Raw genomic sequence first — 27,989 nt, 5'->3', positions numbered from 1 at the left:
ATGGATCGCAGAGTCGGCTGGGTGCTATCAGCGTTCTGTTGTAGCATCCGAGTGAGAGGGTGCCAACGGACGTGCATCAAAACCCGAACTGTAAAATGTATGCCCCAATCCAAGGTGTAAAGGGCGAACACGAAATTATTGCGACACATTCAACAGGGCATAACTTTTTTTACCATTGGGTAAAAATCAACCAAATTTTGCACACTTTCTCATTGATGTGTATTGTTTACATGCTGTCAAACTCGAAGTCGTGTTTTTCGATTCAACGAAAATGGAGGTGAACCAACGCGAGTCAAGAGAACAAACTCTTTCCAAACACCTGGAATTTCCTGACCTGTCGCACCGGCAGTTGGGAAAAATGTTGAACATTCACCATTTAACCGTCTCCAGAGTGTTGAAGCGGTTCCAGGAGTGGTTGACGTTGGGCCACGGCAAAGGAGCTGGAAGAAAACCGGAACCGGAGAACAAAAAGACGGATGGAAAGGTGAAGCGGATGATTAAAGCAAATTCCAACGTCTTAAGCCGTGATTTGGCTAAAAAGATCGGCATGTCGCAGAGCTACGTCCAGAATGCAAAGAAGAGAGCTGGACTACATACATACAAGGTACAGAACTTCCCAAACCGCGATGAGCGGCTACAATCGACGGCTAAAACTCGGGCACGGAAGCTCTACGAGAAGATGCTGACAAAATATGGCTGCTGTGTGATCGACGACGAAACGTATATAAAAGCCGATTTTAAGCAAATTCCGGGGTTGGAGTTTTTCACCGGCAAGAGCAAGTTCTATGTGGACGACAAATTTAAGAAGAAGAAAATGTCGAAGTTCGCCTACAAATATCTCATTTGGCAGGCCATCTGCTCTTGCGGACTGAGGAGTGAGCCTTTCGTGACAAAGGGCACAGTAAATGGCGAGATTTGGCATCATGCCACTATTCTAAAAGTGTCCTGGAGTGGTATGAGGCCAATTCTGTCCATTTTGTTCCAAAGGACATGAATCCGCCAAACTGTCCGGAGCTGCGCCCGGTGGAGCAGTACTGATGATGAAGCGGGAACTTCGGAAGAGCAAGAAGACAGACAAGGACGAGAAGGACATATTAAGAAAATGGAAAAAACTGAGAAACTGGTACCGGATGACACCGTAGAGACTTTGGTGGAGGGCATCAAGCGAAAATGCGTTCAATTTTACACTCAAGGCTCCATCGATTAACTTTTCTTTTGATTTTTGAAGTAAATATATATATAAAACTACCCTAAAATTTTGGTTTAATTTTAAACATTATAAGAAAATTGGCATGACATTTTCGGTGTCGCAATAATTTCGTGTTCGCCCTTTAAAGCGACCCGTGCCGAGGGAAGAATGGCGGGGGAGGCTATTAGCACTTCGAACCTCAAGCCTACGTAAAACTGGGATCCGAAGTGTTGACAAATACCAAGCAGCGCACAAAGCCTGTGGGGCACCAGGGCGTACCCCATAGTATTATTGTCCTTTCTCCTTCCAAAAGGGGATCTGACAGGGTTGACTTTCTTTCCCTAGCTATTCGTCGGAACAAAACGGAAAACACTAAGAACACTGTAAACATGAGTTTGGAGGAGTTTGCAGCGATGGAGGTAGAAGAGGAGAAGGATTGCGCGGAAAATAAAATTGGATGAGCCACTATTCCATTGAGGATGATGTGTCCTGAACTTCGTCCATTCTCAACTCTCCAGATAGAAACGAGTATCGGATAGTGACCAGGGGGACACAGACCAGTCCGGCGGAGAAACCGGTGGGTCGGAAGGCTCCGTGAATAAAACAGGAGGATCGGGAAGAACTCGTTACTTAAGCGGAGCGGATAACAAACCTGCTGAAACGCTAGAAATCCCAAAAGGGAAGACACCATCCAAGCGACAGCGTTCGACGGACACGGAGTCGCCGAACAATAATGGGTGCAGGAAGGAACCGCAACCGAAAAAGATCAAGGGTCAGGATCCTAGACACACACTAAAAATTGAGCAGCTCCAAACCTTCAACGAAATGGCTAAGTCGTACTCGATGACCATCATTCCGGTTGGGTACCCTGCGAATACCCTCAGCCATGAATAGCTGAATGCTACTCGATGCGCGTTGATTGATAGCGTCATGGAGCAGAGCTCAAGCAATACAAGACCCAAGTTCAGGAAGTGCGCCTACAAACAAGGGCTTCTCGAAATCGCTTGTGTAGATAAAGATACAGTTAAGTTGCTACAGAATGTCACAGCTGCGATCAATCCCTGGGAAAGCGCTTTACTGGAAACCGTTGAAGCGTCGCAGATTCCATCACATGCGCTTTACATCGGATATTTCCCCAACAGCATCGACAGGTCCAATGGGAACATCCTTCGCCTGGTGCAGAATCAGAACGATAACTTCTGCACAGAATGCTGGAGGGTCGTGAAGAGAACTGCGGTCCTCAAAACGGTAGAGCTCCTGTTGGCGGTAGATCAGGCATCAGTGCAACTGGTAACCACCCAATACAACCAGCTGAACTACGTATTCGGAAAGGCTAGAATGCGCTAGTTGAAGGGTGCCCCGGTCTTCGCCGAACGTAGAAGTTCTAGGCAAGCATGGACTGTAAAAGCTCCTGTGGGTGACCCAATACGGAGCACCTTATAACGGATTTCTGATCATAGCAATCCTGCAGCAACGGCAACGACTGCATTGGTGGCAGCCCGTCTTACGAGCTATACACAAAAGATACACAAAAGCACGCTACAGTATACGGCTCACGAACTGATACGCAAGGAAAAGATCGAAAACCCTCTGTAGGCGATGGTGCGCAAACGGCAAAAGCCGAAGCAATTACGGGGCCAAAAGAGGCCACTGGAACGTCGAACAGCATACAGCCAGTGACTAGCCGTCGGTACAATAAACAGGACGAAGCATAGGCCCCAAAAATGGACGGTAAAGAAACACAGAAAAAGTGGGTAGCATTGGCTGCATTCAAGTGAACCTCCACCATGCAAAAAATGCCACAAGCGTTCTTGCCGGGAGGTTCACCAAAGAGCACCTAGACATTCCTCAGCTCACAGGTTAGTATATTGTAACGACCGGCCGACACCAAGAGTTGCAGTTTTGATAAACAGAGCAAATAAATTCTCTACAATTACACAATTCATTCAACGAGACATCGTTGCAATAACAGTGGAGGCACCGACGGCGAGGGGAAAGCAGGAGATTGTGATCGCATCTGCCTAATTCCCTGGCGATGCGGATACAGCAAATACCTTCTAAAATCGATGCCCCTATAAAGCACTGCAGAAGCATAAACAAGCCCTTTATCATTGGATGTGATGCCGATGCACATCACACAATTTGGGGTTGCTCGGATGTATATTAGGGTGGGACAAAAAATAGATTCCAGCTCCGAGCAACTTTTTAGGTACCATTTGGGCCCTAGAACAACTGTACAAATTCTCAGCTCGATCGGTGAAACTATATTTTTGCGCCCACTGTTTAAAGTTTACGTGGGATTTTGTATGGGAAAGTCAACTTTTACAAATTAATTCCTCCAGGAGCCGCCCATTACTTCCTAAAAATAAATCGTTATGTGGTTTGTATAGGAAATTTTACAAAGAAACAAAGTCTCGAAAACCACGAAACGATCTGATGCTTGAGAAAAAAGTTATTAAGCAGAAACCGATTGATGCTCTGACGATTGAAAAAATATTCATTTTTTCTAGCACCACTGCTGTTAGTTGTCCAATTATACGCAATTTTGTTTTAATCCTCTCTTAACGTATCTAAATCGTTTATCTATACTATTTGGTCACTTCGCAAGGTTTTGAGGGATAAATTGAGGCTTCTTTTTACATAATAAGAGAAAGTTAAAAAATTTGTATATAATTAGACCGTCAGAAGCAGTGATGCTATGAAAACTGAAATTTTCATCAATCTTCAGGGCATCAATCGGTTTTTGCTTAATAACTTTTTCCACAAGCATCAGATCGTTTTGCAGTCTTCTAGACTTTGTTTCCTTGATAACTTTCCTATAAAAATCAGACATCTGTTTATTTTTAGGAGATAACGGGCAACTCTTGGAAGAATTAATTTGCAAAAGACAATTTTCCCATACGAAATCCCATGTAAACTTTAAACCGTGGGCGCAAAAATATAGTTTCACCGATCGAGCTAAAAATTTGCAGAGTTGTTCTGGGAGCTAAATGGGACCCAAAAAGTTACTCGGATCCAAATTTTATTTTTTTCATATAACCATGTCCCACTCTAATGTATATACCAGAGGTGAGTACCTACTAAAATAGTCGTCAAATGATGTTAATATATGTAACAATGGACTTGTACCTGGATTTATGAACGCAGTTAGAAGTGAAGTATATGACTTGACGTTATGTAGCGCTCAAATAACGGAAAAGATAAAGAGTTGGCACGTTTCTGACGAACCTAGCCTCTCGGATCTCAGACGTGTGTATAATGTTCACTATAGTAGCCAATAAACTAACAGTGCAAATCACAGGGAAATAAGGTAAACAAATTGGTGTGTATTCCGCTCACACCTGGAGCAGTCGAAAAAACAAGGAGTGAGCGGCAAATGACCTACAAAAGAGGATCATAACTGCCTATAATGACAGTTGCCCTCATGTATTGAAATTTATCGTTTCGTTAGACGAAAAGTTTGATGTTGAGTCCGAAGCTGCAAATTCCTTGCCAGATCATCAGTCACTGGACAAATTTATCGGCTAGAACAAACTGAAATTTTCTGAGGACATTGTGCTGTATCCAGATAAAACTTCTGTCCGGGAGCCTTAAAAACGGGTGTTTGACGTGGTTGTGTGCAGGATCAATTTTTGTTCTCTTTGTAAAACATGTGTACTTTCCAAACAAATCTCTGTCAGAACATTCCAAACCAAACCACTAGTATTCTAAGTGCAACACTTTCCATAAAAAGTATTTAAAAAATCTACGGGAAAGGTTTATTACTATGTCCAGTTAAGTTAGCATCGAATATCGCTGTGTAATTTCATTCTTTTTAAACGTGTGCTGTATCCAAACATTTTTAGTATTGAAAGGCGAACATCATTCATAGCTTGTGGGAGTGGGCGTAGCGTATTGGTAAATCGATTGCCTTGTACGCAGCGCACCTGGGCTCGAGTCCCGACCCCGCACATAGGGTTAGAAATTTTTCCTAAGAGATTTTTCTAACCCGAAGAGGCGAATGACCTTAAGGTTAAAACCTCTATAATTGAAATAAAAAAAAAAAAAAAAAAAAAAAAAAAAAAATCATGGCTTGCATATTAACAAATGGATGGCGAAACGAATGGATCTGTTTAAAGCTATGATGAAACTGAGCTCAACAGATAAAAACCCAACACCACCTGCCGAGAAAGTCGTCATTCTGGACACCTGGAAAGCCGGGATCCCAATCCCAAAGGTTGAACTCAATCTCCTGACCTAACGTGGCGTTAACCTCAGCCTACGAAATCAAAAGATTTATCCTGAGTTGGTTAGGACAACTGAAAAATACTGCAAATAAATAAATCAGGTGATACAAATGACCTAGTGGTGAACCGATTTACATTGTATTAGCAGTAAGCGTTTACATAGCACCAACACATGCACGCATATAGCGAACTATAAGAATTTCTTGTAAAACATCGATTTCACAAGAAAAACTAATCGCTCACTGTAGAAGCTCAATCCTACCTGCATATAAACATGGAAATCAGTTAAATAATGTTCAATCTATTTACAATGAGTAATATGTTTTCTGGTTAGTAAATCTTAGTACAACCGAAACCTAACCAACACGAAAAAGCTATCTTTTACCCGGTTCTAATTCTTAAAACGAACAAACAAAACACAATGCCGTTTATGAACCTCACAACAACCAGCACCAGTAACTTAAACATACGTTAATTATAATAAACTTAATATCAATAACCAATTAAATAAAATCAAACAATCTCACCTTCCCAGCAATTCGTCATCGCCAGCGTCCTTGTCATTAAGAACGATCTGCATTTGCTGTCCGCTTTCCGCGTGGATGAACGCCTTAATTCGGGGAGGGGGCCAATTCGTTAAAGTTACAGACCATGGCCAGACCATACGATCGAAGCCGAGATCGAGTAGTTATTTTGTGTTGAATCACGATTTTTAAAAAGTGTTGGTTGGAAAATTGATGTTTGTTTGTGATGGTTGCGGTTTGTAGTAGAAGTAGTTGGGATTGGTTGGTTCACATAATAAAAAAGAAAAAAAATAGTAAAACCAATTGATTGCACTGCGAACCGAAACAGTTTTAAACGTACTTAGCACAGTAGAACAACGAGCAATTTATGAAAAATAGACGGCCTACCTACGAGCGGGTAAGTTTTAGTAGTAGTAGTAGTAGTATTGATGTAATATAAATGGTTTCGTTTTATTACATAATTTATTCGAAATTTGAAATCACAGGAAAAAATTAACCAAAAAAAACTAAAAAAATAATCTTAGAATGATAATCTAGGTTTTAAGTCAAAAATAGATTGAATAAAGAAATAAATTGAAAATGTGTCCAAAACGTTTCAACCCAAGCACTGCGAACTCAGTTACCAACAGCTGTGAGATCATTCATAAACTATTTCACGCAAGAATTACCTAAAATGTATATTTCCTTCTTTCTGTGAAAGGATATTTTTTATCCCATGGATAGTTAAGTAAAACTTTCGATTTTCTGCAATTAACAATACTTTGTACATTTCACCCCTCATTCACATCCCTCTGCTTTCAGAACAATATGTGACGTTGTTTATGGATGACCCCTACCGCCAAAAAGCTGAATAAATTTGGATGAACACTTTTCAATCATGTTCATCGTTTGCCCGAAGAAAAAAAAACAAGATTGAGTTCACAGCACTTAGGTTTAACATTTAAACTACCTTTCATTTACGTTCAACTAACCAAGAAAAAGTTACAGCCTACGATAGTGAAACTACTTCTACGTGGGGTTGGTATACCTTGCCAGGTGTATAAGCTTAAATCAGCTATTTGTCCATAGATGGTGTTAGTGAGCGTTTTAGGCTACCACGGAACAGTGGGGTGTATGCTACATGTGAGGCAATGCTATTACTGCCGCTAGTGTTGTTTTGTGAATTTATGGCATATTACACTGCCGTGTCATACATAGCAGCTCCATTTACTATGGAGTACCTGTTTATATGGGACTGTTATGCGATGTGTCCATCTCGGAATAACTGTGCTTAAAACGTCGAAAGTATGCAATATGAACGAAATAGGCACTAATTTTACATTTTTACATGTCAAAAGTGTGCATGCAGGCGAGAACGCAATTAATTTTGCACAAAAGGTAATCCAGTATTGTTAGAAATTTGTCGTTCACAATAACTTTTTACTCGATCAGATTTTCCGAAACTGCTCAGGAAACATATTTGCGAGGTAGTGGTATGGAAAGAGATGCGAGCCGTCAATCTTCACACATCATTCGGGAATGTCGCGGTTAGATAACGGTTGTAGGACACAGCGAGCCATAAAAAGTGTCATGGTTTCAAATGGTATTTCACACTATGTGCCACCCCTTTCCGATTTGTATTGAATTGACATGAGTCAACATATCAGCGGGCACGTAAATTATGGGTCCCACTGACAATTCAAATAGTTCCAGTAAAGTTCAGCTGGAAATGAGCCGCAGTTCTGGATGGTTCCAGCTCGTATTCCGGCTCCAGTGACACAACCGATTCTAACTAGAATCGGTTGTGTCGCTGGAGCCAGAATTCTAGCTGGAACCAGCCGGAAGTCCGGCTCATTTCCGGTTGAACTTTACTGGGGCTCTACTCATTTTGCTCGAAGCGCGATCTTCACTAGTCAGGCACGGTACGGCATGGCTCAATCTTTCGATGTTTGTTAAAAAGCAAAATATTGGACCGCTAATTGATGAAAAGTGTTGTTTTGGGCATGACGGTGAATAAACATCAACAAAATAAACGATCTCGACTATCACAAAGTCACAAAGTGTCGAATGGAATCGGTTCTGTTCATTGTGGATCGACCTTAACGCGACGTTTTAGATCTTGGCTTTGAAATCATGGCGTCGTAGCACATAGCTGGTGTTTCAGGAGTTGTGACAACCGTTCAAAAGAGCGTTTGATTTGGACACTTTTCTGCAAACATATCCACGCACAAGTTATGTGCAGTTTCCACGCGTTGTGGCAACCGTTTATTTTTTTTTGTTTGTGCCTTCTATGCTTTTCAAGGTTATAGATCCACACATAAACTGGTGTGAAAACTTCCGACGTGTTTAGATAACCATCAGATAGGAAAATGACGAGACTCAGCGTCGGCATGGAACACAGATTAAGCAAAGTACTTGACGAGTTGTAGCAACTGTGCTAAAGTGTGCTAAAATCTGTACTTGTTACAACCGTCAAAATGGTTTAGCTATACATCGAAAGCCTGAATGAACGGATGGCGGGATTTCCCCGATTCAAAGATTTCTGGACCATGGCGAGTGCGATAGCTGACGACTCAGCTGAGAAAACCGTACACGGCGTGCTATCCCGACCTCATCACCAACCTTGAAGTCGTCGGTGCAAATCCGCACGTGATTGCTATATCTGGGGGCTATCAGTCAGTTCTAATTAGCTCTGGCTTCACTACAAGCAGCACCGGCCACTTAGTTCTACAGACAGACTTGTGTCCAGGTTAGGTCCGCGGGCATGCTAGGTCCGGTCACAAACTCGGTGTAAACGGGCAATCGGTGTCAGATCCATGTCTGCGTACTCCCGATGAATCTCGTTAGCTGTCTGTAGCAGGAAGCAGTCCTCTCCGGCTGTACATTCAAAAAATTCCATTGCTCTTCTAGTGATGGTGAGTGTAGCCGCCCAACGAAGGGGACAATCCCAGCTGCCAAGTAGGTCGTCACAGCAAGCGTGCTGGGTAGCAGGCCGGAGGCAGCGCGAATTGTTCCATTGTATAGCGGGCTAAAACTTTGATGAACTCTTCCATATTGTAGGACATCAGCTCTACCCCGTAAAATATCTTGCTGTGGACTAGCGCCTGGCTAAGATTCAATGCAGTGCGACAACTGCAACGCTTGTGCGGGGAGCTGACTGTATTATTTAATCGTAGCCGACACTAGCAGTCGGCTTTGATCCGTCGGATATGTGGCACGACAGTGAGCCGACGGTCCACGATTATCCCCAGGATCTTCGGTTCCTTATGGTAGGGAACGACCGCTCCGTCCAGCAGGATTGGTCTTCCTGCAATGTGGTTTGTTTTGCAGCAGTATGTAATCACGCTTTTAGCGGGTGCCGTGTTAAAACCGACTGATACCACCCATCGGCTCACCACGCTTATGGCGGCTTGAAGTTTACAACGGGTTCATCCGATGATCCTTCCTATAGCGACCAGCACGATGCCATCGGCGTAGTCGAAAAAATATCCCTGCCGGCCACCAGGAACAGTGTAACGGCGAAAACGGATCCCTGGGGGACCCAGTTGTCCGCCGAAAAAGCGTCGAATTTGGCTCCCCCGATTCCTACGCGGAATGTTCGGTCAGAAACATAGTCCTTCAGGCAACGGCCCTTGTGTCCATTGATCGAGTATCACGATGTCGGCATGCAGGCCGTCGGTGAAGGTTTGGCGTACCACCTCTCCGAAACTGGCGAGGTAGGCACCAGCTCCTGCCCCACGTTGGTACGCGAACCAGCGACCATTAACCATCTTTTGAATATTCGCTCCATTGTCTTGACAAAGCAGGAGAGTAAATCGATTGGGCGAAAATCATCTGACGTTCTCTTCCCTAACATCGCTTTAGGAGAATAGGGATTACTAAAGATCGTTCCATGAAACGGTCATCGGTTAACTGCTCCAAATTCGGTTGATACTGTCAAAAATCATCAAACCAGCGGGGAATGTCGTAGTAAAGGATAACCAATGACAACGAATCCGGCAGACTTGCAGTGTGCTGATTCTGTGCTGTACATAGTTCAATTCCGGTGATGTATACTTCACCTGAATCAGGTTCGAAGCGAACGAGCCTGCTCTCAGCCCTTTGCTAAGGTTTTGCAGGAACGCAGTTGGGAGGGCGGTGTCTGCAGACACAGACGAGACGTTACAGATGGTCGTGGGATCGATCAGCGTGCATCTGTTAACGGCCGCCGCTTTCCGCTTAGAGCGTTAACTCTCCACCAGAGCTCTGAAGTCGAGGAGTCTGGGGATATTCCTTTCAAAAATCTGGTCCAGCTGATCTTTTATGTCTCTTCTATCGATCTCCTGGCCTCGTTTCTATTGATTTCCCGGCCGCCTTTCTGAAGCCATCAGCTCGCCGGCTACAGTGTCAGTTGTCTACAGTGTCAAAGCCCGCAGCGCAGTACAACGTGCCCTGACAGCTCGCTCGACTTCTAGGCACAACCAGTGCACTGCCTATCGAAGAAGATTACCACTTGTCCTGACAACGCAGGAAATAGCAGCCCAACTGAAGATTTTGGTTAGTTCGTCCGGGGTATATGATTCGTCCCGATTTATAAGGTCGTCGACTGTCTCTTCGTAGCGAGACAAGTCTGCCCGATCGTAGAACCACTGCTTTCGATGGGTTGTTACAGGTGGCGTCAGGGCGTACGTAGCCTGGATAGGGAAGTGGTGAGTGTTGCATGGGTCGGATAAAACAGTCCACCCACAACATGCTGCCAGCACTTCCGAGCAGAAAGTGACGTCGATGGCGGATTCCGTTTGTCCGCGTATAAATGTTGAAACGCCATTGTTTAGAAAGACGGCGTCGGTGTTTTCAACTACTCCGGCGATGTCGTTTCCTTTCCTATTGCACAAACGTGAGCCCTATATCGTATGGTGCCCATTCACACCTTCTATGATGATGTATGGGGTCTCAACTTAGCCGATGAGCCCATGAAGTTTGCACCTGATATTCTAAATTCCGCCGGGAATATAGAGGGATATGTCGGTGGATATTCGATTCTCTGTGCGGCGGCTATTAGTTCGGTATCCAAAGATATCGTTCGGGATGGTATATCGACCCGAATGACCAGACCCACCGTCTGTTAGATATTATCCCTGCTGGCAGAGTCCCGCGAATACCAGTGTCCAAACCATAATGCAGGGTTCGTATGCAACGGTAAATCAACTGAGATGAGTCTTTACAAAGGTCGTTTGCAGGTCACCAAGGCATCCTCACGGGTCATTTGTGTTCCACTGAACGGCCAGTGTCGTTGCTTTGATATTAGAGGCGGTAGAGTGGTCGCCAGGCGAGGGCTGCACCACCTTTTCTTCTGAATTCTATTCCGCCCAAGACTTCTGGTGGGTCGCGGAGATGTGTCCATAACCTTCGACGGCATCGGGGGCGGTCTTCGGGAGCGCATCAAAGGTAGGCGGAACTTCCCATGACGCGGCCGGCACGTACGCCTGTGTGTTTTCGCCATTCACATTTTTATTCGAGCTGGTACGGTCTTCGGTGATGATACCGTTGTTCCCGTATTGGCAGGGATTAGTTTGCCACTGCGGTTGAGTGGTAGACTATATGCTGAGTGCTTCTGTGCTGTAAACCTTTCTGGCAGTGGTACGTGTGGGCGGAAAATTGATGGCAGCTGGATTTCGATCGGGCTTGGGTTTACAGATACTTACCCAGGCGACGCCTGTCATGGAGTGTTGTGGTGTTTCGGTGTCCGATATCTAAGTATACGAGTAATGAAGGGCTGCTGGTTTGGGTATTCGCTCGGTTATCAGTTGTGATTTTAATGGTGCTGGCTTTGTGTTGTTTCTGATAGGGCTTCGGGATTTATTCCCGTTACCAGCTCGGCTACGGTTTATTTGCTGCTTTCGTTCGTCACGAAATCTGGGGTCTCGCTGATGTTAACGGCTACTAGGTTACATTCGGTCGATATCGTGGTGGTCGCGATTGGTTTGTTGGCGTTTCCCCGATCTGCTTTTGCTGGTTGCTAGCTGGCTCGTTTCTTTCGATACCTCGTATAGTTGGCGATTCTAAGCTGGCGAACGACTTCCGCCAGGTGGAATTTTAGTCGTAGTATCTCATTGTCCCGGTCCTTTTCTTTTGGTGGATTGTTCTTCTCCCCCTTTATCTTAATGAGCACCGCCTTCAGCCTAGCGATACTGGCATCTTTCTCGTCGTCTTTCGGTTCCGTGCCTTTTTGAGTTTGTTCGACGTAACTTTTCTTGCTTCAGGGCGTAACTTGGTCTTGCTTCGGGGAAAGGAAGGTGTTGGGAAACCAACTGTAATGATGATCTCCTCTTCTGTGTATTTAGAGCCATTTTTTGCTCTAGTTCGGGCGTTGGGGCATTGGTTATCTCGGTGTGATAGTGGTTCAGACTACAGTTTAGGCAAGTTTCCTGGTTGGCGCACACTCCAGCGCCGTGCCCAAAATTTGCCACCGCTTGGGGAACGGGTGGTACCAGGCAGAGCTGGACAATATCAGTTCAGTTGTATCAGAACACATGAAATTGATAGTCGAACAAACTGAACTATCACTCATTTTACTGAATTTTCAGTTGAACGCATCAGTCACTGACATTGACTGCCAGCGAAGTGATAGTTTAAACAACATATCGTTCGACATTGACCCTATGTTTGTTTGACAATGATCCGATGTTGGTCCGACATAAATCCAATTTTGGTCCGATATCGGTCTGACATTGGTCCGACACAAGCCCAATATGGGCGCGATGTTGATCTGACATTGGCCCGATGTCAGTCCAACGTTGCCCGATATTGGTCCGACTTTGGTCCATCCTTGGTTTAACATTCCATCTTATATACACCATTCCACCATCATCGTTTTCCAATTTTCTTGCTTGATCACTATCATTCAGTAAGTGAAATGATATTAGTGTTGAATTGATATTCGTCCGAAAAGGTAATAGCTCAAAACGGGAGGATATCAGCTATCAACCGATTTCACTGAAATTGTTCAGCTCTGGTACCAGCTCGAGGTAAAAGTGTTCGAGTAGGGATGAACCATGAAAAGATATCACAACCAGGGGGAATTGTTCACTACCTCGTTGTTCGGTTTGGTGATCCTATACACTGCTACGACTCCTTGACCTTTCAGCTCCGTAATCATCCCAGGTCGCATCCCAGCACACGCTATTTGTGAATCGGGAATCGAACTCACCACATAAACACGCATATAATTTCTTACGCTTTTCATACGACTTTAACATCGAAGTGCTTCCGTCCGATATTTATGCCTGAAGTTTATGTCCGATTATTACATACTAAAACGAAGCTTTTATTTTCGGTCACTCATTTCTAAATATTATTTCTTATAACTGATCCAACCATTGAGAAGAGTAAATTGAATTGTACATAAAATTGCATTCCACAGTTCAACACTTGTATTATTTCAATTTGTAACTAGAATAATATGGATACCATTGAATGAGGAAGATACCTGAAACAATCTACACAGCTTTCAATTTGGTGCTTTGGTTTCTAGTAGTAGAAGTCCCCTTTATCGCACGGCAAAAGTATGAACTACCACATGCCATACATGACCACTCATAATTAATTACCAAAATATCATATAACTTACACTTCTGATCACAATCGCAATTGGTCTAGGAATAAATGGTAGTTCAACAAACGCACGAAACAATCTGAACATGCAAACTAAAAACAATTGACTTCCTAATACAACCATATTATCATGATTACCCACTAGGGAGGCACTGACACAATCTACGCAAATATGTTAGTGTGATATGTTAGGTTATTTCGCAATAACAACACGTAACTTGTTTGGCTCTACACAACATTTGTCAGTTCTAACACAGTTTACACTAAATATGTGATTGATGACCGAAAACATCTTTTTTACTGTGTTTTCGAAAAAAAATGAAAATGCTCTTTGGCCATGCGGACTCACCTCGCACCAGTAATCCCACTTGGGATTAACCGTGTTATCGATTGTCTGCGTGCGGAACTGTTGGGCACCAACAGATATGATGGCATAGGGATCGGATTTGCCTTTTCCTAGAACACCAATATCCTTCTTCATTAGGTCCTTGGCTTCTACCACATGAATTCGAAGAACTCCCTAAAATTAGATAAAAATTAGCATTTGTCGACTACAATCACCACATTAAGATCACACGTCAGTGATAATAGCAACGATAAGTACTGACTGCACTCCAATAACTCACCTCGGGCTCAGGCATTTTCAGTGAAACGGCCGGTACACCCTCGTTCAAAATGATGGGCAGCTTATTCGGCAACACCATGATGGCAGCCACCTGTTCCACTATAATTTTCCGCAGTATATCACTGAGTCCCGGCATATCGAGCAGATCCACGACACCGACCAAGTTGAAATCGATATACGGATTGTTAAGGAAGAAAATTTGCAGACCACCGATGAGTGGCATCTGTGAGATCAACGGTTTCATAATGACCCGCACCGTACCGTGGATCTGAAAGTCCTTGATGCCACCCCGCAGTCCACTTAGGGAAAAGTTAATGTCACAATCACCGGCATAGAACAAGTCCAGATCCATTATGATTTCATTTCGTGACACATTCTTGTCATATACTTTCACTCCGCCGATTCGAGGAGGCTACGGAAAGACAAAAGAGATTAAAAATTAATGCAACTAATTTACTCAGGTAGCAACTCAGCCTACAATCGTTCCCAAAATCATACGGTCGAACTTGAATCCATTTAGCTTGTATCCAGACAGTGCCTGTTGAATGTTAGGCTCGATGGAATCCTTTATGAGATTTTTGGCGAAGAAATTAGCATTGGGCCACACTTGTTTTAGAATCTGGTATAATGTAATGAAAGGATAACAGTGGGTACATTATAATCATATCAAAGCGGTTATTAATGTCAACATACCCTATTCAACCACTCACAACGTTCAACGTCCGGGAAGAATACCTGAGAATGAAAATATTTTGATTCATAAATATTGGTACCTTATTTGATTTTCATTGATAATAAATGGGAATACATTAATATAAGCTGTAATATGATTTTTTTGAATGTGTAACGTTTGAGGTTAATATAATATAATATGCGTTGTAAGACGCACATAATCTTATCACATACACCTCGTGAAAGGGAAAAGATTATTGAGAAATATGATATAGGGTGATGCGCCTATTATGGCAGTAGAGCCTACTGTGACCCTATTTCGCACCCCTTGGTTTCGAACCAAGCATATGAGATAATGACACTATCGATTTGGCTAAAGTAGGCGAGAAAAAATAAGCTCAAGTTATATTCTTTATTTGTTGTGCACATATGTATTTAGAACTATCCTCTAAATCCAACTTTTAATTAAAACAAAATCACCTTATTGAAATATTTACTAATCCGCCTCACTCACGTAGTGAACCGAAACTGGATACAACGGCGCTTAGCGAAATAAACACGAGCCAGCATTTACCGCCTCATATCTCGTTATTCCAGCACAAATATACTAAACATTGCACTGATACATACCTTTATTTTAGCTGGAGAATCTTTTTACGATAATTTCACTTTAAAATCACTCGTCAAACACTAGAATAGGCCTAGTGTTATAATAGGATAAAACTAAATACGGAGGTTCCTATTATTGGCACCACAATCAAAACCAACTTTTTGTATCCATCATACAGAAAAGAATCACCAGTGCGGCCAAACCAAAACATGAACTTGTAAATATAATGTAATGCAATTTCAGGTATAAGTAATCAATTACTTCAAGTTATTCAACTAATTGTTGATTGCACATATTTTATTTTCATCTGCACATACAATTCGGATCGGGAGAAAGCAATGTGTGATGTGAAACTTGTCATTCCAGTTGCTACCCTTCGAATGGTTTTTTTTTCTGCGTGCGCAATTCTGGGCGCTCTTCTACTAACAGCTGATGAGTTTCATTGATGTGCGTGATGTTTACGTTTGTTTTGATCGGCTGAAAAAAGCAGAATGATTCGTTTTACAAATCACACGTTGGCGTCCATGATCTGGATACCTAGTTAGAATCGACGCAAATGGAATATGAGGCATTGTGTTTTTCGATGAGGTGGAAATTGGCACACCAATGAGGCGATAATTGGATCGTTGAGGTGGGAATAGATGCACAGAATGGAACAATTATTTTCATTTATGCTGAAAATTGAGGCAATTCTGCTAAATGAGCATTATATAGATGTTTAAGAAACAGTACACCGATACTTTACGCTGAGAAAGGTTATAGATAATATGGCTTCTTTTAAAGTTGTTCAAAAAATAGTGCGACCCTCTCCCTAATGGTGCCAAAATAGGCTCATCACCCTAGCAGCACTTGCAACCTACAATCGACATTTTTTTAGAATACAGTGCACGGCTATGTAGCAAGGTGTACGACAACGGTAATATGCTTAACTTCTGGTCTCATCGATTCATCCTTCCATAACATAAGGCCTCTTCAAACTGAATACAGGGAAATAAAACAATAGCATATGCTCCTACGTAGGATAAAGTTAAAATTAAGCTTCAGTCTTCCGATGTTGGAAGGTAATCTGGCCCGCTTTATCGACAGAAAAAAATAGAGGTTGTATTACTGATATAAATAGATAATTTTTTTTTCACAGTATCGCGACAAGGACCCAATATCGTGCCTAAGAATCCCGAAGCTGTAGTAATCTTTTAAGTAGACCTGCGTACTTCAAGTCATGAACGGAAATATTCTTCCAATATACCTGGAATTTGTACAGAACCTAGCTAAAAGCATTCCGTGCTGCAGTGGCGACCGTTAGATGTGTAGGATACCGACTTACACAAACAAGTGACTCGCTCCAACATCACTAGGAAAGTATGGCAGCGGAGATTGAAGAGTCGGATTTCGAATAAACGTGTCGCTATTGGAATGATGACCGAGTGCAGCGACGGCAAAAGATTGACCAAGTTATATTATCATATGGCTGCGATCATTGCACCTACTAAACTTCGTTTGTTGCGAGTTCTCCAGCTGAAGGAGAAACTCAGCACACTAATACAGCAATTAAGTGTCTTATCAAAAAAGTTAAGGCGTTATACTGGCTATGCGAAGTGACGACAACAAAATCGGAGGTTCAGTGATAACGAGCGAGTGTTGTATAACCAAATCGAGCAACGAGAATCCCGATTGTGTCGAAGGTCCATCATCCGATGTCATTAGCTTTCGGGCCGGTATTTGGGAAGCCCCCGTACAATAGGGCAACCGTGGCTAAAGCGAGAGAAGGGAAATTGACGAGATGTCAGCTGTCACCGTCGAAACCAATGATGAAAACGAGACTACGCGTTACCTTAGGAATTGATCGGCACGTGGACCAGACGGTGTCCAAAACTTTTGGTACAGGAAGCTAACCGTTGTACGTCCCAAGATGGTTGTATTTGCAACAGCGCGTTACGCGAACCACGCCTATTGCCGGATTTCACCACCCGTGAATCAATTTTTGTTGCCCAAGATAAGCAACACGTCCAACCCATCAAATTACCTGTCCATTAACTCTGTGCAAGATCCGGAGCACCATCATCACCATATACGTATTGATTTATTGTGGGCCGAATAGCGCCCTGACAGACAAGCAGAAGGGTTGCAAGAAACCACGCAAGCCAGCATGGATGCAGTCATTGTTGGACAAGTAGTGTATAACTAACGGAACCTTTGTTTGGCCTATATCGATTACAAGAAGGCATTCTCCATACCGCACTTGTTCCCTATCAAGGTATTGAAGATGTATAAAATTGATCCTGCAGTCGTAAGGTTCATACGACAGGAGATGGGGATCTGGACGACGAGAAGACGAGTCGCGGTCTAAAACGCTCCGCATCTTGACGGGGATATTACAAGACCTTCATCCCACTTTGGTTTTATTTGGCAATGAATCCCCTGAGTGGGACACTCAATTGAAACGGACATGGCTATCAGATAAGGTATGGAGAAAGCTCACCGGAAGAGGTGACCCATGGACATCGACATGGACGATTTGAAAATCTATGCTGACTTGACGGAACAACTGGGTGTAGTCATCAAATCAGTCGAAAGGATTAATGGTGGTACATTGGTATGGAATTTGATCTAGAGAAATGCCGATCGGTTCAGCTACTATCAGGGCGATTGGTCGACAATGGTGGCTACGCGATCGACGAAGGCGAGATGATTCGGGACATGGTTCAAGGCGAATCGTATGAGTATCTCGGATTCCGACAGCTCTTCGGGATCCATCACACCGACACCAAGCTTGAGGTCCAAGATAAGTTCTTGAGTGAAGTGATTTGTGTCTTGAAGTCTCTCCTGAACGCGGAGAATAAGGTCAGTGCAATCAAGACGTTTTCTGTCACAGAGTTGACCTACAGTTTCGGCGTCATCAAATGGAGCCGGGCCGATCTGGAAGATCTTAAGAGAAGATTTAGGAAGGCGTTTAGACAAGCAGAAATTCACCATCATCAGTCGGGGTTGGAGAGATTCACATTGTCCTGGTTGAAAAGAAGCAAGGAATTATCGACATGCAGGCACTATGCGTAGCGCAGGTACGACGACTGCGAGAATACTATGTGGAACATGCCAACCGGCATGGAGTATGAACAAGGTTGCATCGAACCTGTGGCACAAGCGAGGTGAACTCTCTTTAACGATCGATAACGATCGAGGCCGACATGATAGCCATCTAGGACAGGAAAATGCGGACAAAGAATTGCAGAACGTATGTTTGGCACCAAAACACAACAGCGTTGCTGGAAAATGTCCGTAGCAAGCTATATAGAGATCGCACTGTTCTATCGGGCCAATTCGTACGCAACGACCGCCCAGATTGTCAATGCCAAATCAGCACGCCGCCGTTCTCCTGAACCACAATCCGGATACTCACGTTGGAAAAATTAACAGGTATCGCCCATTGGCCGTAGAGTTGAAGAAAATGCGGAGGCTGGATGAGGTTCCAAGATGGGTTCGTGTTATACTTTTGAGGACTTGAGTCGTTCCGAGGAATCTGGAAGTGCTGAAGTACCTGAAGTTGGAGATAGAGCTGGCTGCTATCGAGAACTCGGTGGTACCCCACACATGCGCGATCATCCGAGTTTCTAGAGCTGGACAATATGACGGTTCCAGAGGATTAGATGAGAAATTCCATAACTAATGTAGTTTTGGGTTGTGTACCCTTTACCGGCAAAGTTTCTCCTTAGTGGAGAAAAAGTTGTTTTGCTTTTCTCATATAGAAAGGCTATGTAATCACTCTAAAAATCGTCAACCTAATCCCGGCCGGAGGGCCGAGTGTCATATGCCATTCCACCCAGTTCGTCGAGATCGGAAAATAGTATCTCAAGATCTTGGCTGTCGATCCATTGTATGTATGTGCAAATCGTACTGAGTATGTAATATACATTTGCATCATTTTATTGAACATAACCAGCCATGGAATCATAGTTTGGACAAATGAGAAAGGCACAATTGCACCACTAGGTGGATTAAAACAGGTTTTTACCTCAAAATTTTGCATATTTAATAATTGAAATCTAAATATTTTATCTTTCTCTACAGGGTGAGCTAAAAATCACTGTTGCCACGGCCTCATCGTTTCGCGCCTTAGGCCGGCACGTCGGAGCATCTGGCGTGAACTAGTACCTGGGCAAAATTTACGTTACTATGGGAAAGCGTCAGTTGAGACCGACCATGTTGAGTAGCAAGAACATGTCGACATCGATATTTTCATCAGCCATAGCCAAGGTTCTGGCTAATTGGCGCAAGGCCGCCCAACAGGACATCGCAGCATTTTTGTTGCAGGCCTAACAAACTCAAAACTACTCGAATTTGACATTTTCAATAGGATTGGTGTTAGGTGACGGTGATGGTTTAAAGTGACTAATTTTGTTTCTTGCAATCGCTGCATACTTTACTCTGGTGTTTGCGATCTGTATCTTGTATCTCTTATATCTTGAAGAATTCAACTCTCGTTCCTTTATCCACTTTCAAATTAAGGTTTATCAGCAATTATTTGAAACTGGATAAAGAACCTTTTTGTTATATTTGGTCTTTTTTGAAATAAAGAGTATGTTTCACGAACTTAGGAACGCATTTCGTTAATCAATAAAATCTACCATCGTTTCATTCTGAATCACAATATAGATCTTTTCAATATTTCCGACATGACACGATATAGTTACCATTAATTCTTGTCTTGCCTTAAACAAAGTTTAATCCCCTAGAATTGTCTAATTAATTCCTAGGAGATGAATCCATCTACGGTGGAAAACCACTCCGTTGGACTATCATCTAAATATATAAAAAATAAACCAATAAATTCTATACATAATAAATAAATAAATAAATAGAAAAATAGAAAAATAAATATAAAAACTAATACAAAAATAAACGAATAAATACATGCATACATAAAGAAATGATTGAAAATGGGTATATTCTGAAATAATATAATAGCTTCACTAGAATTTTAAAACTAAATAAAAGGAACCCAAATTACAATAACACAGCATTAGATTTTCTTAGAATTGTGCACTCTGCGATTTTCAAATGCTAAACACTTCAAATTCACGTTTATTGCTAATAAAATGGTTGTCCACACTGATAATGACTGAATCTCAAGTGTTGCGCATATCAATTTCGTGTGGTTTATCTCATAGCACTGATCTAAGTGAGAAACACATGGCAGGCAATCACGGAGGAGCCAGAGGCAGTATGAGACGTCTCCTGGCGGGTGTTGCATCCTCAATACTGAGGTATGGTGTACCGGCCTAGGCTGCTGCGCTGAACTCACAGCGGAACCGGACGAAGTTGACAAGCACGTTTCGCCTAATGACTGTTCATGTCGCGGGTGCGTACAGAACCATATCGTCAGAGGCGGTATGCGGACTTGTTGGCTAAGTAGCAGCAAGAGTGGGACAACGCGGAGAAAGGAAGGTGGACCCCACCGACTCAACCCAAATGTGTCTGCTTGGGTACATAGGGAGCATGGAGAGGTGAACTTCCATTTGATGCAGTTTTTGTCCGGGCATGGATGTTTCCGGAAGTATCTGCATCGGTTTGGACATGCTTCGTCACCCCTTTGCCCAGAGTGTGTGAATGTGCAAGAGACACAGAAACACGTGGTCTTCGAATGACCTAGGTTCGAAGAAGTCCGAAGGGGTATGCCTGGTATAACAGAGGACAATATCATCGAAGAGATGTACCACGACGAGCATATCTGGGACGCTATCAACAGATTGCTAACGAATATACTCTCCGAGCTGCAGCGGAAGTGGCGAAGGGACCAATAAAGTAGCGCCATTGGCTAGAACGCCGTCGTGGAACCACAAATCGGGTTGCGAGAGAAAAACGGCCGCCGGGGAACTCTGACGGTGTAGACTGGGTCCTGCGCCGGGGACCAGTTGAGTAGTACGCGGCATAGCACCGAGTTCGGGTCGTCGGGGCGCCAGTGAACCAAACGTCAGGCTTCACCGGAATCGCCGGATCGACCTCGACACCCTACCGGGTAGCTCGTGAGTAAGCAATATCCACCGCCGAGGATTAGACTGAGTAGACCGCGTCGAATAGCTAGCAGTGGGGTGCCAGTGAACCGGAAGCTACGTTCCACTCGGAATCGCTGGATGGACCTTAGCACCTACTGGCTGGCCCATTGAGTAGGCTAGGTCCACCGGCGGCGACTAGACCGAAAAGACGAAGCGGAGAGCTAAATGGCTCACAGAAACGAACATCGGTATCTGGAGCAATCTACCGTGGGGGAATTCACGTTGGGGTAGATTCGCCGCCGTGGTCTACCCCGCAGAATCGTGACGAAAAGGGGAGCTAATTGGCTCACGAAATAAACACCGGTACCGAGAGACATTCCGTTGGTGGAGAACTCTCAGTCGGAGTAGGATAGTATCTGAGTTGATCTCGATAGAGCTGGGAGTTAAATGCGAAGCGAAAATCAGTGTCGGGGGAGAATCCTCCGTCGGGGAACTATCGGTCGGAGTAAGGTAAGTTCATCGTTGGGGGCTATCCAAGTGGATCGTGATAGGACCGGGAGCTGAATAACTCACCGAAACATGAGCTAAATGGCTCACGGAATCAACATCTAAACGGTTCACGGGGACGAGAGCAGAACGGCGACAGGAAGCAAAAGAGGAGTCGATAGTTGAATCAAGGCTCATAAGACGAGCCATTCCATGAACCAAGTGAGGCTCCGAGATGGAGCGGAAGAGGGAGGTGCGACGAAAGCACAACGAATCCCCCCACGAAATAATACCTTGATGTAGTTCTGTGGCGTAAAGAAGTAAGGAGTGTTATAAACGAAATTTTTTTTCTAAGAAACAAAGCATTTAAGCAAAATTCGATCATAATTTGAAGTCATATTTGATCTACAAACACTAAGATCAAAATAAGTTTTCAGTTTGATGCTGACATAAGAATATGTTTTCTTGTTACTGTAATTTTGATGTCCCACTTTGTCCGGAGTGTTACTCTGATTAGGGCACAAAACATTGGCTGCTTTGTAATCAACTGTTTGCAACTGTTAATTTTCACATGCTTTTCATTGTACATTTCAGAAGCTCAACACAGCTTCAACCTATTTGCATACACGCACAGCTACATCTGCATAACTCACACCTCGCGCATCGCTCGTTATTTACGGGATCGTTTCCAGGCAGATGTAGGTACTATACACTACTCTGTCCGCCGCTTTCGAAAAAAGTATGAAAAAATTATAATTGCGGAAATGTAACCACACGCTCTTTGTGGTAAAGTTTTGGAATGACTCAAATCTTACTTGATCGACAGAAAAATGTCTGTTCAATTTTGGATTTATGTGAACACTTTTTTCATTATGTCCCATCAGTAAATGAGAGAATCTTTTTACTTATTTTCTCTTTTGTTTATAACGGTTTATAAGAATTTGACCTTGCACTTTTGTGTTTATATACGTGTTTACATCCTTCCACTGATGAGTTTCTTATTTGACATCCGTTACTGGTGATGATAATTTAATTCCCTCGAAGTTTTCTGATGTTACCCACCAATCACAGCTCTTGTCCGGAGTTTGCTCGAGACTCTGAATTGTATTTACTTAGTGTCTGAAAAACGATGTACTGTTTGGTCTGCGCCAAAATACGACCTTTTTGCCTCATATGGAAAGGTTCAGCAATCGCTCCAAAAATCGACTTCCTAAACGGGGCCCGGAGGGCCGTGACTCATATGTCATTTGACTTAGTTCAACAAAATTGGAAAATGTTTGTGTATGTACGAGTGGCGCAAAAAATATCGCCTCTGTTTATCAGAGATGGCTGGACCGATTTGCACAACTCAAATGAAAGGTGCAACGTTCCCATCGATTGCTATTGAATATTTTATCGATTGGAATTCCGGTTCCGGAGTTACGGGTTGAAGGATGTAGTCACACAGCGAATTCCCATATCAACTGGTACCGCCATAATGTCCAAATGATACAATACATATTAAAATGGATGCAACATTACTTGGATTTGCCGGTCTAGATCACATTGGCCGCCTATAACGGTTCTTGATGCCCCCGGGGAACTTGATGAATGCCTAAGTGGGGACGGGCATAGCGTAGTTGGTAATTCGATTGCCTTGTACGCAGCTCACTTGGGTTCAATTCCCAACCCCGCACATAGGGTTAGAGATTTTTCCAAAGGAGATTTCACTAACCCGGAAAGAGGCGAATGACCCTAAGGTTAAAACTTCTATAATCAAAATAAAAAAATAAAAGTCAAGACCCGATCTTTTTCTCAGAGAATTCTGTACTGATTTTTACAAACTTGATTTCAAATTAAAAATATGATACTTCCATTAACTGTTATTGACTTTCATTCAATTCTGACTTTCGGTTCCAGAGGTACTGGTTAATTAGTAAGGTCACATTGAAATTTCCCATATAAACCGTTATAATCGCAATACCTCAGAGGCTTTAAATCTAATGGAATGGTAACCAAATTACTTCGATTCGCAGGTCTGGATCATTGCAAATCAATCATTCTTTGAATATATTATCCTCTGTCGACGATTCCGGAAGGCCGGAAGTCCCGGCTTCCGGGCACATCGGTTCTTCAGTGAGGACTAAACCAATTTTTTCAAACCAGGTCTCAAATTGAAGGTATAATGTGCAGTTGGTTGTGGCATCGCTATCCCCTCCCTTACCTTAACACCTCTCACATTCAGCACCTCCCCTCTGTCTTGGACCACAATCACACCCGCTGTCCCTTCATCCGCTCCGCATACCGATACCGCAATAAGATAAAGGATTTCTGACGCCATCGACCTCTACCATCACCTTACTAAACCCTCCACCTCATCTCCTCTTTCAAACCCATTCCCCCAGCATTCCAAAATATTATCACATGAAGATAACAATGAACCCATTAATCTAATTACATATTACACTTTTTCGTTTTCACGGTAATGCTCATGCATAAACACTCATTGTATATAGCAAATCTTATAGAGCACGGCACAATTATGTGTAGAATTCCTGATATGTGTAGAACTGCAGAATATCCGATATATCGAAACCGTTTTGCGTGAATTTATGCGCGTTACACCTCGCCACCTGCGCTAAAACGTTCGTTGCAACCTTGAATTGAAATCAAATAAACAAATTCGAAATTGAAATAAAACAGACAAATCAACTCCCAGATAAAACACAGAGTTTTGTTGCAGAGATCCATTGCACTTTCATATCACGCCGATTTCTTAGAATGATGTATAAATGATGTAGTTGTAAAAGTTTGACTATTTATCACATGATGAGTCGCTCCGTAGCACGGTATCTTGCAGCACTTTTTAAAGTTCCAGAAAATATTAATAAATCGCCAAAGTTATGCAAAGCAAATCGTTAGTAATTTCCCCTTCTTTTGAACATGAACTGTTCTTACAAGAAAACATCAGAATCTCTATTTTAATTTACATAAGTAAGTTTGAATAGTTAGATGTTAAATTGTTATTCGTCCAATGTCCACTGTACTAAACGTAAATTATTTATTTATTTATTTATTTATTCTTATTTTTCATCTGACCTGGGTCGGTCTACATGAAATGTTTCTAGAATGGGAAAAGCCCATTTCAGGATATGCTTCAGAAGCAATCCTCAAATGGGCGTAAAAACCCATCATCTTAATTATATCAAATAATCATTATACCGAATGGTTTTTTGCTGAATGGTGATTATACCAAACGGCATTACGCTAAATGGCTTTATACCAAATGGTGTAATACCAACTGATCATTATTCCAAATGCCAAATCACCTTTAAATCAAATGATCGTTATGCCAAATGGCATTATACCAAATGGTATTATGCTAAATGGCATTATGCTAAATGACATCATGTCAAACGTGGAAGAGCCGTTTGGTCTGCAAAATACAACGAAGTTTTTTGGGCTCAACTTAATCAGAACAGTACTGCCCATGTATAGACGTCCCATGTATGTAGGAAATCCCATAAAAATGGTACATCTATGCGTAGAATGGCAGAGTATTCGATGTATTGAAACAATTTAGCATCAATTTATGTGTGTTACCTTATCACGTACACTAAAACGACGATTTTTGCTTTCTTGAAATTGCAATCAAGTAAAAAAAATTGAAATCGAAATCAAATAAAAAATGTGTTTTCCATCAACTCCCAGATAAAGCACCATTTTTTGCTGCTGAGACCTATTGCAATTTCTTGTCTCGACAATTTATTAGAATGAAGTATAAATCATGGAACGATCGAAAATAACTAAAATTTGACCATTTCTCACATGATGAGTCGCTTCGTAGCAGGGTATCTTGCAACACCTTTTAACATTCCAAGAAGCAATTTTTAAATCTGCCCGTGTTTCGAAATTAATGCTGTCATTTTTTTCGGCGTGAAAGTCTCTAATCTATTCAGGTACTACTAGTTTGAATATTTGTGTATTGTTCTTTCCAAGTACCTGTATCCGTAAGCAATCCCGAGCAGAGTCTGATATCAAATTGAGAACTAAACTTGATGTTGTGATAAGATTTCAATTTGATGGCTGATATCACAATATGATGTCTACTTGCTGTAATTTTGATGTTTGACTTTGCTCGGGATATCAATAAAATGTACAAAAAAGAAACTCACAATTTAATTGCTTATTGAAGCTAAACAAGCTGCCCTACAATAACTCATGTTTACAGAGATTTGATTTTGAAACGATTTTCTTTGTCAGAACATCGATAAGCTCACTAAAAATATAGCGAAGAAAAACTATTCTTTACTCACCCAAGCAGGTAAATCGCCAAGGCGAGCCAGGATGACATCTTTATCACTCGCCAGCGCCGATGCTTTGGCCACGTTTCGACGAATTTCGTTTTTCCTACGCCACTGGTCGCGTGCCACAGACAGGATTACCGGTGTAATTAGCCACGCTACAGACCAGCCCATGTAGCCAACGCAGTAGATAATACCCACTGTGACTACCTTCTTGGCGAAGGAGTATAACAGGGAGACAACACTGTCATGGTCGGTAGACGACGATGCATTTTCCAGTTCAGCTTTTTCCAGACTTTGCTCCTTGCTGGCGCCAGCCATTTCGACGCTGTTGTTAGATCTATTTGCGTCGTTCAACAGATTGTCGCTCTCGCTGGGCGGTACTGCAGCCACAGACGACCCTCCAATGTCACTAGAGCTGCTGGCTAAATCACTGTTCAGAACGAGAAAAGATACAAAAACATGAAATGCTAGAGGTGATAACTCAATTAACCTCCACAATACGACGTGTTATTCCTACATCGAAAACTATGATCTAATCTTTATGCGATTGGCGATGGAGCGAGACTGAAGTCATAGCATGATTCCAACGAATTGGAATGTGTTTCGTGTGAAAACGAACCTCATTTTTTCTCCGCGCTGACGATAGAAAAATCACTCACTACGGCTCTCGCCTTTAGGACCAGAAAAGTTCTCTCATAAAATAATCACTATCACTAGGTATAGCTTCGCCCTCGCGAACTTAGTATCAATTCATCAGATATAGCCAATTTGTTTACAAACAAAATACTGATAACAACCAAAACTGAAAAAGAAACAGTAGGACAGAATATTAACCAAGGAAAATAAAAGGTGAGACGGGAATAACCACCTGAATTCTCGGCAATGCACTGCAAATATTTAAACCGCGCCGAATGCCACCAACCAAATGACTGCCCGCGTGAACATTCGAAGCAACCATCTACAATTTCTTGAGAATATTTATGAGCAATCGTGAGCAGTGGCCATGCTGTTCAGTGGAGTGTAGTATAATCAGCTGCCGATGTGGTGCGGCCGAGAGTACAATGATTTTTGCTTCCCAGCGATAGTCGATGGCGGATGCCGCTCTTGCAGCCGGCGATTCGAGTTCAATGTAGAAAAAATGAATGTGATGTTTGAATCATGCTAAAAATAGAAGATGAGAGAATATACAATTCGAGGGAAAATAAACACGAAAAACTGAAACAGGATCAAATGTTGTGTAAGAAAACGATCTGCACTGATGTCACAGTCGTAAGAATACCTTTCAAATATTAAAGGATAGACGGTATGTCAACTGGTAATGATGATAATAATTGTTACTCTTGGCGTTATACGATCTAGCAAGAATTGTTTACTAAGTTGGGAAATGTACGACGTGTTTATTGACTTTCTGTCATTTTCAGAAAGGTATACACTAGAGTGGTCCTGTTTTTTCGGGCGATAACACCCCAATAAGAATTTCAAAATATAAACAAAAACTAGTCACTTGAAATTATTGCGATTTTGTCAATTTCATTGAATTAATCAAGTTTTATTTTAATAAAATACATCGAAAAAAGTTGTGATTGTTTACTATATTGGGTTTATTTATTTCAACATGTTTCATCCTAACTTAGTTTGTAATAAACCGAACAATTGTCAACAAGTGACCATTTGTTACCAACATTTTCGTTAAAATAATATTTCTGAAATAAAAACACTCAGTATTTTGCTCAAAAACCATCGTAGGTCACACTTTCTCAATAAGAGGATGGATCCTTAATATACCAAAATATGTCTTGATTGAATTGA

The 27,989-nt window shown here is 42.4% G+C and overlaps 2 protein-coding genes across 9 annotated transcripts in view; both read right to left on the bottom strand.

Moving 5' to 3' along the window:
- The window catches only part of LOC131683688 (ras-like GTP-binding protein RhoL), a 233,275-nt gene that overhangs the window by 123,167 nt on the left and 82,119 nt on the right, over positions 1-27,989 (bottom strand). The gene's annotated exons all lie outside the window — the stretch shown is intronic.
- LOC131683683 (extended synaptotagmin-2) overlaps positions 1-27,989 on the bottom strand; it is a 73,724-nt gene that overhangs the window by 20,816 nt on the left and 24,919 nt on the right. For 2 of the 8 annotated variants that reach the window (XM_058965881.1, XM_058965880.1), the window contains exons 2-9: positions 27,049-27,341; positions 26,800-26,982; positions 26,190-26,610; positions 14,830-14,871; positions 14,615-14,755; positions 14,138-14,548; positions 13,861-14,031; positions 5,350-5,447 (exon numbers count right to left, since the gene is read on the bottom strand). In XM_058965881.1, the coding sequence (XP_058821864.1) occupies positions 5,350-5,447; positions 13,861-14,031; positions 14,138-14,548; positions 14,615-14,755; positions 14,830-14,871; positions 26,190-26,610; positions 26,800-26,804 (1,289 nt within the window). In that variant the 5' untranslated portion in view covers positions 26,805-26,982; positions 27,049-27,341. Of the gene's footprint in view, positions 1-5,349; positions 5,448-5,942; positions 6,026-13,860; positions 14,032-14,137; positions 14,549-14,614; positions 14,756-14,829; positions 14,872-26,189; positions 26,611-26,670; positions 26,983-27,048; positions 27,342-27,989 lie in introns of those variants that run through there. The other 6 variants (XM_058965884.1, XM_058965886.1, XM_058965883.1 and 3 more) reach the window with 5 other exon arrangements.

Source organism: Topomyia yanbarensis, chromosome 2 (genome assembly GCF_030247195.1).
Source record: "Topomyia yanbarensis strain Yona2022 chromosome 2, ASM3024719v1, whole genome shotgun sequence".
Classification (NCBI taxonomy): domain Eukaryota; kingdom Metazoa; phylum Arthropoda; class Insecta; order Diptera; family Culicidae; genus Topomyia; species Topomyia yanbarensis.
This window is presented reverse-complemented; position numbering and strand designations above follow the sequence as displayed.